This window comes from Amphiura filiformis, chromosome 11, assembly GCF_039555335.1.
Source record: "Amphiura filiformis chromosome 11, Afil_fr2py, whole genome shotgun sequence".
Classification (NCBI taxonomy): Eukaryota; Metazoa; Echinodermata; class Ophiuroidea; order Amphilepidida; family Amphiuridae; genus Amphiura; species Amphiura filiformis.
In genome coordinates, this window is record NC_092638.1 from 58,023,761 (window position 1) to 58,042,353 (window position 18,593).

The following is an 18,593-nucleotide window of genomic DNA, read 5'->3' on the forward strand; positions in this document are numbered from 1 at the left end:
AGTTTCAATTTGATATGCAATTTCATGCACGTCTTTCTATAACTGTAGTAGTGTAGTGTTGCAAAACATATCTTTACTGCACTATTGCTCCACTGATAGCTTTCACGCATATGGTTAACGGTAAGAATCGTGAACTTCTTTTTTATGTCGACATTGTCATTTTTAGATATAGACTTCTGGATCAGTCGATATTTTGTACTTTGTAGTAGTACCGGTGGTACTTGTATTCTTCTTCCAATTTTAGCATTAATGGCAACTTCATTAATGAAGACTCACCTCAGACTATATGTATCCCAGCTCTGCATACTCTATACTCATAATTAGACACGGTAGTAAACCTGTTTGAATTGAAGCTGGAACTAGTGTGCTATAAAACTAAACAAATCTTCACAAGATCATCTGTTCATTGAGTAAATTCCAATACTTCTTGTTGTTGCTTCATTTCTAACTTATTTACAGGCAGTGTTGAATGGTTCTGGACCATAAAATGTCTTCGATAAAATATTTCATGTGTGCATTTCTGGTACTGCAGTGGACAGAGGCAAAACCACTCATCAAATCAGTTGAAAATGCCAAACCTATTATAGGTAAGATGCTATTTTTACTGTTAACATTTTCTCTAAACTAGGAAAATAATAGATAGAATTAATTTTGCGTCTTTACATTTAAGACATATAAAATGAATCGGACATATTTTTCCATAATTTCATATATATGCATCTTCAGAGCAATTAGAGTTTACAGATGTTTGTTGTAGCATTATGTTTAGCATTTAGGTAATTTCTTTGGTATTTTTACATATATGCGCATTATGCGGTGACATAAATGTTGAAATATTAATTTGTGAAAGCTTTTTAGGGTTTGCCTTTTAGTCATCTCCTCAATGTCATTGTACTTTGTAGTTTTTGTTTTTTATGTATTTTTATATTTATTGTACTTTATTTGTTCTTGATGATGTGGAAATAAAAATATTCACTTACTTTGATCCTTGATATTGTATCCCATTTATTCAAGAATAGATTCAGACCTTTTCTAGTGTCTATGCATGAATCACAGCATGATCACAGGATAGATCAGATCTGGTGAAATTAAATGTGTCAACTTGCATTTAGCTTTACATAACTTATAGTGTGTTATTGTTTTTTATTTATTTGTTTATTCATTTGTTTGTTTGGTGGTGTGTTTACTGTTTACTATCATTTATATAAAGTGGTGGTTGTTTCACTGATACAAGCAAGAAGAAGACTGCTCATATAAAATTTTAGTTACCGTACTGATCTCCCTGGTTATATTGTTTCAACAAACCTTTTTACCATTTTTATAAAAAAACAGACATCAACATTGCGGAACTTGTCTATATAGGCCTATAGTTTGACTTGATGATGTTCAAATTCTAATTTGGTTAGTTTACTTTCACTAGACATGATCTGATCTGGTTGTATTATTTGATTGATTCATTATAATGTAATGGGCTGTTAAATAAATGTTGGCATTTTCTTTTTTTGAGATGTTGGCCAGGCAAATTCTCATTACAATAAGCTCATTCATTCATTCATATTTATTCAGTACTCACATAAAAATATTACAGCACAGCACAGTACATATTATAAAAAATATACATTATAAATACATACAAGATGTGGTCAATTGCATGAAATACCAGCAACGAAATATATGGATTATGGAGTAAACACCAGACGAGTACTAAGGATAGCCCAAAAAGCCTCAATAAAATTGAGGCTTATTTCCATCGGGGTCCTTAAAGAAAAAAAGAAATGGGGGAAACAAGCAGATCAGCTGCCAGGCAACAGAACCAAATAAATAAATAAATAACTCCCAAACCTAAAATATTGCACATAAAAAATAAATAAATAACACCCAAATCCCATATATTGCACATAAATTACAACCAAAAGGAAAAAGATCAAACCCCATCAATACCTAATGAAAGACTCTGCTCAGTTCTTATGGCTTGATCCATCAGATATTTTTTGACGGTATCAAGCTATTGCTTGATTCCAAGGTAGTAGTAATTAAGTCAGTTTTCTAATTTTGTGAGGTTCAACTTCAATGGACCATATCTCAAAACTAGCTCTGCCAACATCTAGTCCATTTGCGTTGGATGGTCACATATATATATATATATATATATAAATTGATTTGATTTGATTTGATTGATCTGATCTAAGTTTATTTGAACTGATTTGGTTTGATTGTAGGCGTGATGACACAAGCAGTAACAAGTTCATCATTGATGAAGTATGGTAACAGTTATCTACCAGAAAACTATGTGAATTATCTGCAATCAGCTGGAGCTAGGGTGGTTCCTGTTCTGATAAATCAGACTGACGATTATTATAATATGTTATATCAATCAATAAATGGGTAAGTTTATGTCTTTGTTTGGTTGCTCAATGGGGTGTGTACCCAATCGACTGCCTTATCCCCCATTTTTCTTCACCAAAGCTGAGCATGATTTTTTGGTATCGGAAGAAAAGTCATATTTTTCTCATTACCCAGTAACATTTTAGCAGTCAAGTTAGTGCAGTTGATATGGCATCAGACTTCAGAGTGAAAGCGGGACATTAAGTTTGAACCCTGGTGATGTTGAAAAATGTTCTTTTGAAAATAATTGCTTGAAATTTCCCTGGACAAGGAACTAGCGGCGTAATTGTCTTGGTTTACATGTACCTGTATGTTGCTCACAGGGAGTTGATCCTGGTTGCGATGGTTATATGTAGGTAGACTAGGATACTGTGTTTATATTGAGCTACATACATCGAATGTATGGAGCCGGTATATAAACCATCTTGAGCTAGTTAATCTGTGTTTGTCGGAAATTCTTTTCATTTTTTCTCCCGTTTACTTAACGCATACTTACTACCAAATGATTAAGACTGCTCCCTAATATGTTGTGATAACATTAAAGCAAAACGAATGAGTTTAAGTATTGTCTGAGGTTAGATATTAGTGAGGTAAGCATATCAAAACAACCAATTCAAAACTTGTATTCATGTATTTTTAATGTACATGCGTGTGTGAGTAAGGATTGTGAAAAGCCGTAACTCACACATACGATGGGTGTAATATTGAGCTGCATCCATGATTGTACTGCATGGTTTATAAGATGTGTCTTGCTGCGCCACAGTGAAAAATCTGTAAAGTGTGCTGAGGCCTAGTGCCCAATTATAAACTCAACCAATAAAGTATCGAAACGATTATAGATGGTTAGATATATCGGAAACTGAAATATATAGCAAAAACTTCTTTAATGTATATAAAGCGCAGCTTTCTCCTGCGCATTTTGATACCTCTTTTTGTTGCTCTCACGATATCATTTGGTTGAGTTATGGGCGCTTGAAGGGCATCAAGTCAGATTTTGAAAGTTGCACTTAGCTCCTATTCAAGCCAAATGCTTTCGTCGTGTACACACACACACACATACACAAAATCAAGACAAAGGACACCGATGTGCTTTGTTTACTTAACCATGAACTTTACTTTATTTTACTCCTTCGACTTCCAACTTCAATACTTGCTATCTCTGACTTATCTCATGAACTCTTTCTGCTGACATCTCAATACTTGGTGTGCCCACCATCACTGTCTATCACTGCCTGGATTCGTCGTCGAACGCATTAGGCTTGAATAGGAGCCAAGTGCAACTTTCAAAATCCGACTTGAAGCCACTCAAGCGCCCATAACTCAACCAAATGCTACCGTAGAGCAACAAAAGAGGTATCAAAATGCGCAGGAGAAAACTGCGCTTTATAATTATATACATTTAATAGGTTTTTGCTATATATTTCAGTTCCCGATATATCTGACCATCTGCAATCATTTCGATACTTTATTGGTTGAGTTTATTAATGTTGTACAGTCTCAGATTTTGTATGTGTTAATTGTATATTGGATTGGGCTGTTCCAGGTGAAATCCACACTACCCCTGTGGAAGATTTTGGAAATATCTACTACAGAGGGAGTATGTTTTTCAAATATAATTGGTCATTTTAAAATGCATACTCCCCCTGTATTATGGCTTGACCTATATCTTCCATGGAGTGAGTATTTCAAATGGAAGTTACCCAATTGTCTATTCTATTCGAAGCTCATACTCCGCCTGTGGAAAATTTTAGCTAAATCTTCCACAGGGGTGGTGTGGATATTAAATGGAATAGCCCATTCTGTATTTTGTGCATGTTGTCTGTTTATTTGCATGTAGCCTTCTGTTCCCGGGCGGGGCGTCACCAAATTTGTTAGAATCAGGTCTTGGTAAAGCTGGTATGTTTTTCTACCAAAAGTCAATTAAGGTGAGAAATTAAAATAAATTAATACTATATTATAAAATAGCATTTTTGCTTATTTTTATGCAATTTCTAGGATTCTTTTTCCTGGCGGAAGCGCGGGAGAGGAAGGTTTATTAAATACAGGCTTAGGGAAAGCTGCAGCAATGTTCTACAATAATTCTATTAAGGTATGAATGTTTACATGGTCCATTACAGGTACACAACAGCTCATCAAATTTCTACCATTTATAAAAGTGTTCATTTTCATCTGTGGAATCTTTTTTACTTACATTGATGAGACATCCATGCCATCCTCATCCCAATGTCATAGTTCAATAACATCAATTAAACAATCATAGTGCAAAATTTGACCTCAAGTTACAGAGTATGAGTTTTTGTACTCAAATTTTCAAAGGTCATTTAATGAATGTACAATTTCAGTACAAATGTATTGGGGTTAAAGAACTGTGCCCTGATAGCTGAACAAACATGTTGTGGATCCTAGTGTGTTGTACCTTCTGTCTGGACATCTACATCAGAAAAAGGTCTCATATTTTGAAACCTTTTTTTCTATATATCACAAATGCAAAAAAATGGATGCCACCAGTTTTTTCGCAGTATGTGCGTTTGCCGCGAAAAGGCCTACTTTTATTTCCAATTTAATAAAACTCTGATTTTGGTAGAAGTTTGAAACCTTTTAAGATGAACCAAGAAGAGTTTCAAAATATATAAAACATTGTTTATTGGTGTTACAAAGAGGCCTTTCAATTTCATTGTTCTTTTTTAACTACAGTGGAAACTCATTATAACGAAGTTGTCAGGGACAGAGAAATTAGTTCTTTATATCCAAATTTCGTTATATCAGGGTTGTAAAAACAATAAATAACAAAAGAATTTTGTATCTTGGTTCTGGAAAAATACTTCTTTATAACAGGGTTTTTCTTGTATCCGATTTCGTTACAATGAGGTTTTACTGTAAATTGTTTGTCGTCGGCTTTTCATCCTGGCTACATACATTTTAAGTACATATCATTAGATTGATACAGTTAATTTACTTTGAGGACTGTTTTAATATCAAAAAATTTTTAAATATCAAATTTTAATAATTTGTCATAAAATTTGTATTATAATTATCGCAAATTTCAAAAAATCTAAATTATTTGATATCAGAAGGACATTCGTATTCAGAATGCAATTTGATATGCCTGGTGTACTCTTAGCTCCCACAAAAAATACTGTGCAAACGTTAATATCAGATTCCTCAAAGTTCATTTCAGCTTAATGCAATTGATGTAAATGTTTGTGCTTTTTTTCCATGCAGGGTTATGATCAGAGTTCGGACTATTTCCCACTTTGGGGTACATGTGAAGGATTTCAGCTGCTGTCTATGTTAACTGCACAAAAAGACCTGCTGACTAATACAGATACAGAAGATAAAGTGTTTCCATTGACCCTAGCTAAAGGTATGTGTCTTCTGAGGGGTGCATGAGGGGCATTTACCACTAACCAGTCGTGCCCCCCCCCCTCCACCAGTCAGAACATAAAATCACTGAAAAATCTCAAACAAAGCTCCCAGCCATCGCCTATGGCAAAACAGAGGCAAGATTAAAAATTTCCCAATTTCTGTAGTGTTTATGTGCAAACGTCTTGCTGCGAAGTGTCAAACTGGTTGGGTCCAGGGGGCAGAGTCCCGGAAGCTCCTGGTTTTTTGGCATATTAGAAGCTAAAAAATCAGTGTTTGTAATGAAAGTAATATTATAACAGCTTTTTATCCTTGATTTTCTCTTTTCTCTTCTCCCTTCACCTTTTTCTTCCCTCTTTTTTTTCTTTTCTTCTTTTTCTTCTTCCCTCTACCCCTTCTTTTTTCCTTTTCTCTCCTTCTTTCTCTTTTTTCTTCCCTCTTTTTCTCTCCTTCCCCCATTTCCTCTTCCCTAGTTTTTGCTCGCCCCAGTTTTGTTGTGTGGGGGACTTGCCCCCACCCCACCCCCTGACTGTCAGGGTTGATACTAAATAATCAACTTATTTTGAGCGGATGAAATATATTATGTATGTCATTGTTGCTATCCTTTTTTATCCATATAACTAGATTATAAGGACAGTCGTTTGTTTGGATCCAGTGCCATGGGGGATGACATCCTACACATACTCACTACCAAAAATATCACCTATAATGCACACAATTGGGCACTAACTACTAAGGTTGGTATGTTTGTTTGATTGTTTGTTTGTTTGTCAATTTCTGCATTTGTTTGTTTCAAAATAAACTCCTCAACAAAAGTTTGGAAAGTTTTTTCAAGCATCTGTATCTCAAATTATTTGTGACATATTCATATCGTGTTACATATCAATGGGTAACTACCCCACAGAGCCACGGTAGTCAACGACTACCTATAGAATATGGGAGTATAGAACCAAAATGGCCTGCCATCAGGCCAGATCCAGGGGCCAGACCTCAACCCGATTGAACACTTGTGGGACCAGCCTGATCGAAACCCATATGCAACCACATTGAATGACCTGCGACGAATCCTTGTTGAAGAATGGAATGCCATGCCATAGTAACGTGTATAACCAGGTCAGTGAGCAGTATGTGGAGAAGGTGCCTGACTATTGTGGCTGCCTATGGTTTTTCCACCCGCTATTGAGGTCAGTAGCCAGCGTTGTTTGAGCACAGAATAATGCTCAATTTGGCAAATTCTGTTTGAGACCCCACTACATTCACAAGGCGCGTACTCAGCCGTGAAAAATGTTATTGTGTCAAATGGGGTATCATTGTAAAGGGGAGTATTGCAGCTATCCATTGATATGCAACACAATATGAATATGTCACAAATAATTTGAGATACAGATGCTTCAAAAAACTTTCCAAACTTTTGTTGAGGAGTTTAGGTGAATGTTGAAACCAGCTGCTGACAAGGTTCCCGGACAAGCTTACATCAAAGATATCACTTCTCATTACATGTGCATCCCGGATGTGCATGACCTCAAATTATTGAGTATTGTCATAAAGGCATTACATATCAAGCATAGAAATTTTTGTTAACTATGCATGATCTTGGAACCTAGGATTATATGATTGTACTGATAACAGACCCAGGGTGATCCCTTCTCTTTTGTGTCAGTAACGTGCCAGGTATTGCTCTTTTGCAGCATAAAACCGACTGCTTAAATGACTTCTGAACCATGTCCGACATATACATTTCAAGCAGCCCATAAAAACTGCCAAGAAATAAAAGTAACAAAAAATCACAATCTTCTGTGCAGTGACCCCCGAAATCAATTTTAAAATTTTAAAAATCCCATAGGAAAATTGCCAAAAATAGTGTGTGCCTTCCAATCAGGCCTGGGACACCCCTCCAATCATGGGTGGTGCCTCCCCCAAAATGACTCGCACTGCGCAACTACCCCTGTGTCCTGAAAAAAATCATTTGTTTTGGTTTCTTGTTTCAACCTAAATTTCTTTACAAGCATTAAAATTGTAAATTAATTTCGAATTTTTTCGCTGGTACACCACAGGCAGGGATATAATTTCTATGTTTTCATAATTTTTAATATTTTCTGAAGTAATCTATATATGCTTTAAATTTTTATACAGAATTACAGTGCCAACACAGATTTGAAGAAGTTTTATCGGATCATCTCAACAAACATAGATGACCATGGAATAGAGTTCATATCAACAATGGAAGGTAACCATGACAACCTTTGGTTTTGTTGTTGTTTTCTGTTTTTGTTTTTTATTTCAACAACTCTTCCTATACCTTTGTACAGGAGCCAAGCGTTGTTAATCGGTGTTTAATCCATAGTCCAGTAGTGTATACGCGAACACAAAGTTACGCGTACCCATTACGCATGAGTGTGTAAAATTCGTCATGCCTGGAACGTGTGCGTAAACATCTCCTATATTGGCGGCAGCAGCTAAATATTACCGCTTTGTTCAGACTTGTGACCACCTAATCAAGTGCAGGTTTTCTTTAAGTGCGTTCAGACTTATGACCACCTAATCAAGCGCATGGTTTTTTTTTGTGTGTATGTGTTTTGTTTTTGTTTTTGTCTAGCTTTTGGCCAAGGATGTAACTTTGGATGTAACTCAAATTTATAACATTATTTGAAAAGCTAAATGCAAAATGTGCAAGACTGGAACCAAACAAGACATTTTTCACTTACTTTTGATTTGGACAAAATGTCTATTAATGATTTTGATGGTATTTGCTTTTCAGCCTTCAAGTATCCCATATATGGCATACAATGGCACCCAGAGAAGAGTCTATTTCAGTGGACAGATGGCCATATCCCACACGATGACGATGCTGTCAGGGTGGCTCAATATATGGCAAATTTCTTTGTAGGAGAAGGTAGGATGGGCTGTTCCAGTTGATATCCATACACCCCTTATGGAAGACATGACCTTAGTCTCCCACACAGGGGGTGTGAATTTCAAATGGGGTTACCTGACTGAAGTTAAAATCTACACCCCGTGTGTGGGAGATAAAGGACATGTCTTCACCAGGGGTGTATGGATTTCATCTGGAATAGCCCAATTAAAGAAATAGGTATTCATTGCTTTCACCGCACTTTACAGTTTTTTGCATTTTTATAACACTTACAGACTCTTGTTGGAAACTTTATTATTTTCATGTCAAAAGAGACAATAAATAAGTCTAAAACATCCTCCAATTCTTTACTGTTTAGCCCGTTGTATTGCACTTTATAAGTGTGATTACAATATTATTATTATTGGTTTAATTTTGTTTTTACATGCCAACAGCACGTAAAAGTACACACAAGTTCAAGAGTGAGGACCAGGAAGCACAACATTTGATCTACAATGCAAGGCCAGCTGTAAACATTGGCAATGTCATAGATGGTAAAAGGTACTATTTCTGGACTGTTTAATAGGAGGAGGTGGTACTACTGGAATAGGTGAAGTGGCAACTGATCTACAATGCAAGGCTTATAAATATTGGCAATATCAAAGATGGTGCAGGTTATGTACTATTTCTGGACTTTAGTAGGAGCAAGATGCACGGATCTGCCATCTTGCTACCAAAATGAGGTTCTTCCTGCAAACTCATGCGGCAAATGTGTATTTTTGTTTCTTGCGCTTTCCAAGCAACATGCTAGAAGGCTTTTGCAAAGCGTACGCGGTAATTAAAGCATGCATTTGACAGGGGTACGCACACACAGCACACACTTTGCGGGTAGAACCTCATGATCATTTTGAGATGACTGTGGGATTGGCGAATATCGTAGAATGAAACAGATGATAACAGGTATTATTTCTGGACTGTACAGAGTGTGCCAAAATGATAAGTACCCATCCATGCAACAGTTTCTGTGGTATTTTGATCCCTATTAACAACCCAACTAACACAAGGGGGCTATCATTTTCTTCGAAAGGGGGGAGTCCCAAATATACATGTACAGGGGATCATAAAATTTTTGATGACCAAAATGTAGGGAGTCACAAGTTGACCACAGATAGTGAGTTTATTTTATTCAAAAAGACTGATTTCTATACAATTTTAGCCTGTTTAGGGGGTAAGGTGTATTGGTGGTGGGGGATCATAAAATTTTTGTTGCCGAAATAGGGGGGTCACAATTTTATTGATGCCGGTTTTTGTAGATTTGGGACCCCCCCTTCTGAAGGAAATGATAGCCCCTAACAGGCCTTGTCTTTTAAAATGTTTTGAAAAACTACAAATTTAAAGCGTTTTAAAAAGATTTTGTGTTTGCTGAGATAATCAGGATTTCCTCAGCTTACCCAATGGGCTATTCCATTTAAAATCTGCACTCCCCATGTGGAAGATTTGGGAAATATCTTCCACAGGGGGAGTATGAATTTCAAATGGAATGAATACATTAGGCAGCTCCATTTGAATTTCATACACCCTCTAAGAAATATTCAACCTGAATCTTCCATAGAGAGGGTGAGTTTCAAATGGAGGTGCCTAATGTATACATTCCATTTGAAATTCATACTCCCCCTGTGGACGATATTTCCCAAATCGTCCGCAGGACAAGTGTGGATTTTAAATGGAATAACCCAATACAAGATATATGGAGATCTATTTTGTTGCAAACTTATGATTGCAACAATTACACATTGAACATTGCACTGATACCAGAATGTCTTTCAAAAATTGTGGGATTGTATACTAATCATGTTTAGCCACCCTGCTGATCATGTGAATGTAAGAAAGGGCTACCATATATATATTTTTAAATCTTAGTAAAATATAAAATAAGAATTATGTGATGTGATGTGAGATGTAATAAAAAGGCTTAATTCCCAGTGAAAGTGTGCAAAAAGTGAAATTAAGTATAAATTGCTAAAAGTGAAGAACAAGTCATTAGGTATTTTTGGGGAAAAAATTGGCAAAAAACAAAGGAATTGGTAATATTCATATAGATGAAACCCAATTCAAATACATTACATTTTCAGGGAACCTGTGGAATCCCTCAAAAGTTGCACGTTTTATGCACATTTGGCCCCAAAAATACACCATTCTGATGCAAACAAGTTGGGCAATTTTGAAATTCTCTGCCTGGGCTCTTGGCACATATGCAATTACTATATTTTGTACTGCATGCAATGATATGTATATTGAATATATTTTGGTATAAATATTTAAATATTTGTAACATATGGTAGGGTTGGAGATAACTTTGTAATATATGTTTATATAAATAATAATAAATAAATATATAGAGGGTTTTGTACTGAAAACACCTTGTTTAAGATTTTAACCATTTTGTGCCAATTTTAATTGTAAATTTCAATACTTTTTTATATGCAGTAGTGTTCATAGTACACTAGGTGCTTGGTTTTGTATGGTAAAGTTTTACATTGTAATTATGTTTTTGGGTGTTTTTTTTTCAGTTTTGCGTGAAATGTGATTCTGTTATGTTAGGCCCAAAAAAAGGGTTTGTCTCAAAGTTTCGCACAAGCATTTGTAAAATCGTTAGATTTGGAAAAAACGAAATGCAGAATTTTTTTTTATTTCAAAATTTTTTTTTTTAGTTTTTCCAGAAAAATTTGGCGAAATTCAGATATTTTTCTCCAAATACCATGAAAAAGTCTGGAATAAAAAAAAAAAAATTCTGAATCAAATCCTTATTTGAAATCTTAAAACTTAACCCCCCCCACCCCACTACATGATGTTTGTGACTCCAGTTTGGGGAGCAAAAACATGTTCGCATAAAAAATCACCTTAACCATTTTGTTTTTAATTGTAAATCAATATTTTATACTGTAGTGTTCATAGTACAATAAGTGCCTATTTTATGATATATCATCGTAATATATTTTTAATTAAGTTTTGTGTAAAATGAAATGTATTTACTTATGTAAAATAATTGGACACCTGAAAATGTCCACTTTTACAGTAAATGTAGGCTTCACCGATATACAATTTCTATATATGGTCAATTCCAGCCAAAGCGGGCCAAAATTCTCCTGGGGGCCATTTTGAAAATGTTTTCCTTTTCAATTCTAGACTTATCAAATGAGACGATCATGTCTAGTGAATCATCAGGTGGAAGTGCCATCGGATTGAAAAATAACTTTTCTTGCTAGACCAAATAAAGTGTTAAATGCGCATATGCATGTTACCCACGAATTCAAGCATTTTTCACCTGTTGTACGCCATAAAATTTCACTTTCTTTAATATCTTTCAATATTTTATGTGTGAATCATATACACTAGAAATCGGTGAAGACTTTGAACGTAAAATATAAATTTATTACATATATCTACAAAGAAATATTTTGGTTATTACAAATTTTAAGAAAGAACCAGGTGTACAGTTAAGATTGTGTCAATTCTTCGAACTCTTTCCAAAGTGGCTGTCATTTAACATTACTGTATTATTTGAAAGATTAGAATAAATGCTTCATATAAATATAAAGTTAGATTTTGTATCTCGTCGCAGGATGAGGATCTCGGATGGATTCGTGGGTAACAGCGTCTGGAAAATAGCAATTCCTATTAATTTTTTTAAATAAAAATAAAAATACTTTTCCGTATGTCAATAATTCAGGCTGCAATGGCACTAAAATGAATTTTAATCAAAATACAGACTACATGGAATATTTAGAATGGATCATTATGGCATTTTGGGTATAAAAATTTTGAGAATAATGAAGTTGCCAAATTCAAATAGACAGAGCAAACAATTTTATATTATTATTTTAGTAAAATCATTCCATATTTTCATGCAGCAATATCCTATTAACTCGTGTTTGACAGTTCCTATGAACTAAAAACACTATCAATACATTGTTAACTATAATTTAAGTAGGGATTCGTGGGTAACCAAAATGTTCGTGGGTAACACATATTTGAAGGTATGTATTGGTAAGCGGCAAAATAGAAAATATTACAGAAGGTTGGAAACCACCATGCGGTTATTCCTCCATTGTGTTTCAATGATTCCCGTTTCTCTAACCAATTGCATTTACCCAAAAAATGGTAATTTAGGATAATCAATCAAAACTACATGATACAGCTTCAGTATACCTTCAAGAGGACGCTATTAAACAGGACTGTTTTGGAACCTATTTCGCATGTTTTCAAAATGTTAAGATGCATAAGAAACATAATTTACGAGAAAATCCTTGGATTCGTGGGTAACGCCGAATTCGTGGGTAAAGCTATAAGTACTATAGTACTGTTTGGGGTTTGCGTTTCTTAGGTGTATAAACTGTAAGTACTGTCAAAATTATAGCATACCCATGGCTTGAATATGTGCTGATTTAAACTTAAAATAAACAATCTCCTTATTTTTCAAGGTTAGCATCTATTCGGGATTCGTGGGTAACAAAAGTTTAAACCGTCGAGATTCTTTTTTAAAGCGGTGAAAGTATTTTTACGATTTACAATTTTAAGCGCTTGTCAAACTAAATTCAGTGTCCAAAGTCATTAAATGTTAATTTAAGTTATGGCAATTATATTTGCTGGACTCGTGGGTAACAGTTGATACGTGGGTAACGTCAAATTTGATTTTATGGAATTTTATGGGTAAAACGTATTTGCATAAAATAATCACTTGGACCTCAGAATTATAGAACGAAACTTCGTTTCATGATATAGTCATTTATGGCATATTCACTTAACATTTTTCAGAACGATCATTTTATTTTTGATACGCTGGTAACAAAATTATTAGCCAAATTGACTTAATGGCCTCTAAAGTCCACAAACTTTGGTGGAATTCAATCGTTTTACATATGATGAGAGATCATGCAAACGTCTTTCTAACGGTAATAATTTCATTTTGATTGAAGGACATTCAATGACATATATGGTGCTTTATCTTTGAATTAGTGGGTAACGCCAATTCATTTAAGCTATCATAACTTGTCCCCTGGTATGACTTGCTAGTAAAGGCCTATATGCACAAAGAGAGCACATTGGACGTGACATGATATGCTCCATCAATAACGTGATTTCCTTTGTTAATGACATTTTAAAGTGGAAAGTTAACATAGAGAGAATTTTGTCCCGCTTTCGCTGGAATTGACCATATGTATGGTATGTACATGGCTCAAAATAAGGATTCCATTATATTATGTATGTACAAGGATATAGGCTATATTACATGTACATTAAAGATACTAATATATATATATATATATTCTGCAATGCAAAACTTTGTCGGTTGATGTTATTCATCAGTAAATGATGTTATTTTTGTGGAGGGATCTATTTTCTATAGACGAATCCAATTTTACGCATTCCTACACCTCAGTGGCAGCCATGGCTGGGTCCCCGCTGAGTATATCTCAACTGAAATGTGAAATGATGCATCCTTGGCGGGAATTTTAAACTGCATTCCATCACCTGTGTTACACGAAGACAAAAGAATGATGAAAGTTTACAACACAATACAATATAACATCGATTTTTTAAGCGGCTTTAATCCACCCAATTGGGCAGTCACAACACCAGCTTGGTGCGCCGGGGACCCAGTAATGGGCGACCAATTCCTGACCATGAATTGGCTTTTTGGATTCGTCTATACTAAAGCCTTGATTCTGTGTGTTTTATTATATTTTATTTGTTGTGATTTATTATACAAAGAAAAGGTCACTTTCACTATGGACCAAAATAGCCTCATCCCAATGGCTAGTTCAAAAACCTCAATTAAACAATTATAGTGCAAAATTTGATCTCAAGTTACAGAGAGAGAGTTTTTGTACCTAAATTTCCAAAGGTCATTCAATGAATGTACAAATGTATTGGGGTTAAAGAACTTTGTCCTGATAGATGAGCATGTTGTAGATCCTAGTGATTGTAAACCTGAAAATAGCATTCATCCACAATTTAAATTGCTATCTACTGAAAATTGCATTCATCTACAAATCATATTCAGTTCTGTTCATATTACTATCTACTGAGGAAGATTCCTGTATAAAAGTCATATTGCTATCTACTGTAGATAGCATTACTCGATTAAATTCATAACAGTTGTGTTACTATCTACTGATAGCATTCCTCTGCGAGTCATATTGCTACGAGTCATATTGCTATCTACAAAAGATAACATTACTTTAAAAAGTCATTGCTATCTAAGAAGATAGCATTGTTCTACAAGTCATATGTGATGTGATCAAGCAAAATCAGTCGGAACTTGTATCTATTAAACTTACAGTTTCTTATAATATAGATATTACTATCTACTGAAGATAGTATTCGCTACAAGTCATATTGCTATCTACTGAAGATAGTATTCGCTACAAGTCATATTACTATCTACTGAAGATAGTATTAAGCTACAAGTCATATTGCTATCTACTGAAGATAGTATTAAGCTACAAGTCATATTGCTATCTACTGAAGATAGTATTCGCTACAAGTCATATTGCTATCTACTGAAGATAGTATTCGCTACAAGTCATATTGCTATCTACTGAAGATAGTATTCGCTACATATTGCTATCTACTGAAGATAGTATTCGCTACAAGTCATATTGCTATCTACTGAAGATAGTATTCGCTACAAGTCATATTGCTATCTACTGAAGATAGCATCTGCTACAAGTCATATTGCTATCTTCTGAAGATAGTATTCGCTACAAGTCATATTGCTATATACTGAAGATAGTATTCGCTACAAGTCATATTGCTATCTACTGAAGATAGTATTTGCTACAAGTCATTGCTATCTACTGAAGATAGTATTTGGTACAAGTCATATTGCTATCTACTGAAGATAGTATTCGCTACAAGTCATATTACTATCTACTGAAGATAGTATTTGCTACAAGTCATATTGCTATCTACTGAAGATAGTATTTGCTACAAGTCATATTGCTATCTACTGAAGATAGTATTTGGTACAAGTCATATTGCTATCTACTGAAGATAGTATTTGGTACAAGTCATATTGCTATCTACTTAAGATAGTATTCGCTACAAGTCATATTACTATCTACTGAAGATAGTATTTGCTACAAGTCATATTGCTACCTACTGAAGATAGTATTCGCTACAAGTCATATTGCTATTTACTGAAGGTAGCATTCCTCTACATATATTTGTTATCTACTGAAGGTTTTATTCCTTTTAAAAAAAGGCATATTGTAATATTGATATCTACTGAAAACAGCATTGCTCTACTACAAAAGTCATATTGCTATCTACTGAAGATAGCATTCATCTGTGAGTCATATTTCTATCTGCTGAAGATAGTATTCACTACCAGTCATATTGCTATCTACTGAAGGTAGCATTCCTCTACACATATTTGTTATCTACTGAAGGTTTCATTCCTTTATACAGAGTGTCCCAAAAAAGAGGCCCCTCGTTCCGCCCTCTTTTTCTCCTATTTCAGAAAAGTTGATGAGTATATGTTGGTATGTAAAGAAGCCTTTACCCGTTAGCTTTAATAAACCGAAACAATTATTTCAATCAGCTCATAACTTTTGAAGATATGCCCTATTAAAGAAATGAATCCGTTTTTCACTCTGTCCACGGAGGAGGTTTGGCTACTTCAAAGATTGAAAAGTGCATATACCATGCATGAATATAAAACATTCCTCGATGATAACTTTATAAAATAACAACTTTATTTTAGGCAATGGGCTTTACCGGTGGGCTTATGGGTTATGGATTTTGTTAAGTGTCATTAATTTGGGCGAAATTGATGTGAGATGGGACTTCTTTTGCTATACTTGCAATTACTTAAGGGAAGGGGTATGAACGTTTGGACAGTATTTATTGTGGGACATTAGAGCACATCAGACATATCGAATTGCATTCTGAATACGAAGAATGGCCTTCTGATATCAAATAATTTTGATTTTTTGAAATTCGCAATGTAATACACATTTTATGGCAAATCATTAAAAATTGATATTTAACAGTACTCGAAGTAAACTTTATAAATCTGATGATTTCTACCTAAAGTGTATGTAGGTGGGATGAAAAGCCGACGATCAATTGAAAATTTTGACCTTTGAAGATATGGATTTTTTTCCCAAAACACAAAAAAAAAATTAGGTCTTTTTGGGAAAAAAATCCATGGTGATCTTGCAGGCCACTCCACAGCATGACCCATATGACCCATCCCAACCAGTCTGTTTGCTATCCGTGGACAAAGTAAAAACGGGTACTTGTTTTTAAAAGGGCATATCTTCAAAAGTTGTGAGCCGATTGAAATAATTGTTTTGGTTTATTAAAGCTAACAATTAAAGGTTTCTGTACATATCAACATATATCAACTTTTCAGAAATAGGCGAAAAAGAGGGCGCAATGAAGGGCCTCTTTTTTAGGACACCCTGTAAAAAAGGCATATTGTAATATTGCTATCTACTGAAAATAACATTGCTCTACAAAAGTCATACTGCTATCTACTGAAGATAGTATTCGCTACAAGTCATATTGCTATCTACTGAAGATAGTATTCGCTACAAGTCATATTGCTATCTACTGAAGATAGTGTTCGCTACAAGTCATATTGCTATCTACTGAAGATAGTGTTCGCTACAAGTCATATTGCTATCTACTGAAGATAGTATTCGCTACAAGTCATATTGCTATCTACTGAAGATAGTATTCGCTACAAGTCATATTGCTATCTACTGAAGATAGTGTTCGCTACAAGTCATATTGCTATCTACTGAAGATAGTGTTCTCTACCAGTCATATTGCTATCTACCGAAGATAGCATTCCTCTGTGTCATATTGCTATCTACTGAATACAGCATTCCTCTATGAGAGTCATATTGCTATCTACCGAAGATAGCATTCCTCTGTGTCATATTGCTATCTACTGAATGTATCATTCCTCTACCCATATTTGCTATCTACTGAAAATGACACTCTGTGAAAAAAGTCTATTGCTATTTACTGAAGACGGTAGTCTCTGCAAGTCATATTGCTATCTACTGAAGATAGCATTCTTCATGATATTTCAAGCTGCAAACTATTATATTCAGGATTTAAAAAAAAAACCCGAACATTAAAATAAAAGAAACCGTGCATTCCAACCTGCTACACATAACATTCTTTTGTTGTCAGGTAGGTGTGTATTGTAAGGTGTTGTGCGTGACTTTACAATACTGACTGAACACAAGTATTCCGTGCGGTGAATTAGGTCAAACTAATTATTTATATTTTTACAGGCGAATGCTTGTTGAAAACACAATAATAGCCGCCATAAAGTCATAGTCGAAAGTCGCGACTACCGTAATATACAGTCCACAACTTATAAGTTCCCCCTAATACTTTTTAAAATAAGTCGAAAAATATTTTACGAAATATAAAAATGTAAAAATATATGTATAGCCCTATTTGTTTTACCCCTGTGGACCTATTTATAGCGTCACATATCATTACGTTCAGTCACAATGGTTAATTATGTACGAAAAGAGGCCGTTTTAAAAGTTGCACTTGAGTCCATAGCAGTCAGGTTTTCTTTAACAAACACATGGATAGACCTGGCCTACTGTATTGTTTGAGATCTGACTCCTATGGACTCGGATGCCACTTTCACTGTTTAAAACGGTCTCTTTTTTACATAATGAACCATTGTGACTGAACGCAATGACGTGTAACGCTATAATTTGGTCCATATGTGTAAAACAAATAAGGCTACTAATTATATCTTTTTACACATTTGCATTTCGTCAGATATTTTTCAATTTATTTTAAAAAGTATTTAGGGGGAACTTATAAAGCTGTGGACCCTATAGTAGCGGCAACAACTATGTCGACTTCCAGCGTTTCCTTCCCCCATTTTTTAATTTGAAAATATTACATAATGGTTTTCCGGAAACTGGTAAAACTACAGTTTAACCCT

The 18,593-nt window shown here is 34.8% G+C and overlaps 1 protein-coding gene across 2 annotated transcripts; it reads left to right on the forward strand.

Moving 5' to 3' along the window:
* Positions 1 to 36: 36 nt before the first annotated feature.
* LOC140165068 (gamma-glutamyl hydrolase-like) lies at positions 37 to 9,943 on the forward strand. 2 transcript variants are annotated; one of them, XM_072188491.1, is made up of 9 exons: positions 37 to 120; positions 460 to 587; positions 2,220 to 2,385; positions 4,223 to 4,310; positions 5,608 to 5,749; positions 6,373 to 6,485; positions 7,882 to 7,975; positions 8,507 to 8,641; positions 9,055 to 9,943. In XM_072188491.1, the coding sequence occupies exons 2-9, from the start codon at positions 470 to 472 to the stop codon at positions 9,180 to 9,182; spliced, it is 984 nt and encodes a 327-aa protein (XP_072044592.1). In that variant the 5' UTR covers positions 37 to 120; positions 460 to 469; the 3' UTR covers positions 9,183 to 9,943. The 2 variants fall into 2 exon arrangements, with proteins under 2 accessions (XP_072044592.1, XP_072044591.1); XM_072188490.1 differs by lacking the exon at positions 4,223 to 4,310 and adding an exon at positions 4,381 to 4,474.
* The last annotated feature ends 8,650 nt before the right edge of the window (positions 9,944 to 18,593 follow it).

Coding starts and splice junctions, on each gene's coding strand:
- LOC140165068 (XM_072188490.1), top strand. CDS start 470: ATGGTTCTGGACCATAAAATGTCTTCGATAAAATATTTCATGTGTGCA. Junction 4,475..5,607: donor TCTACAATAATTCTATTAAG/GTATGAATGTTT, acceptor TTTTCCATGCAG/GGTTATGATCAGAGTTCGGA. Junction 7,976..8,506: donor GTTCATATCAACAATGGAAG/GTAACCATGACA, acceptor TTTGCTTTTCAG/CCTTCAAGTATCCCATATAT.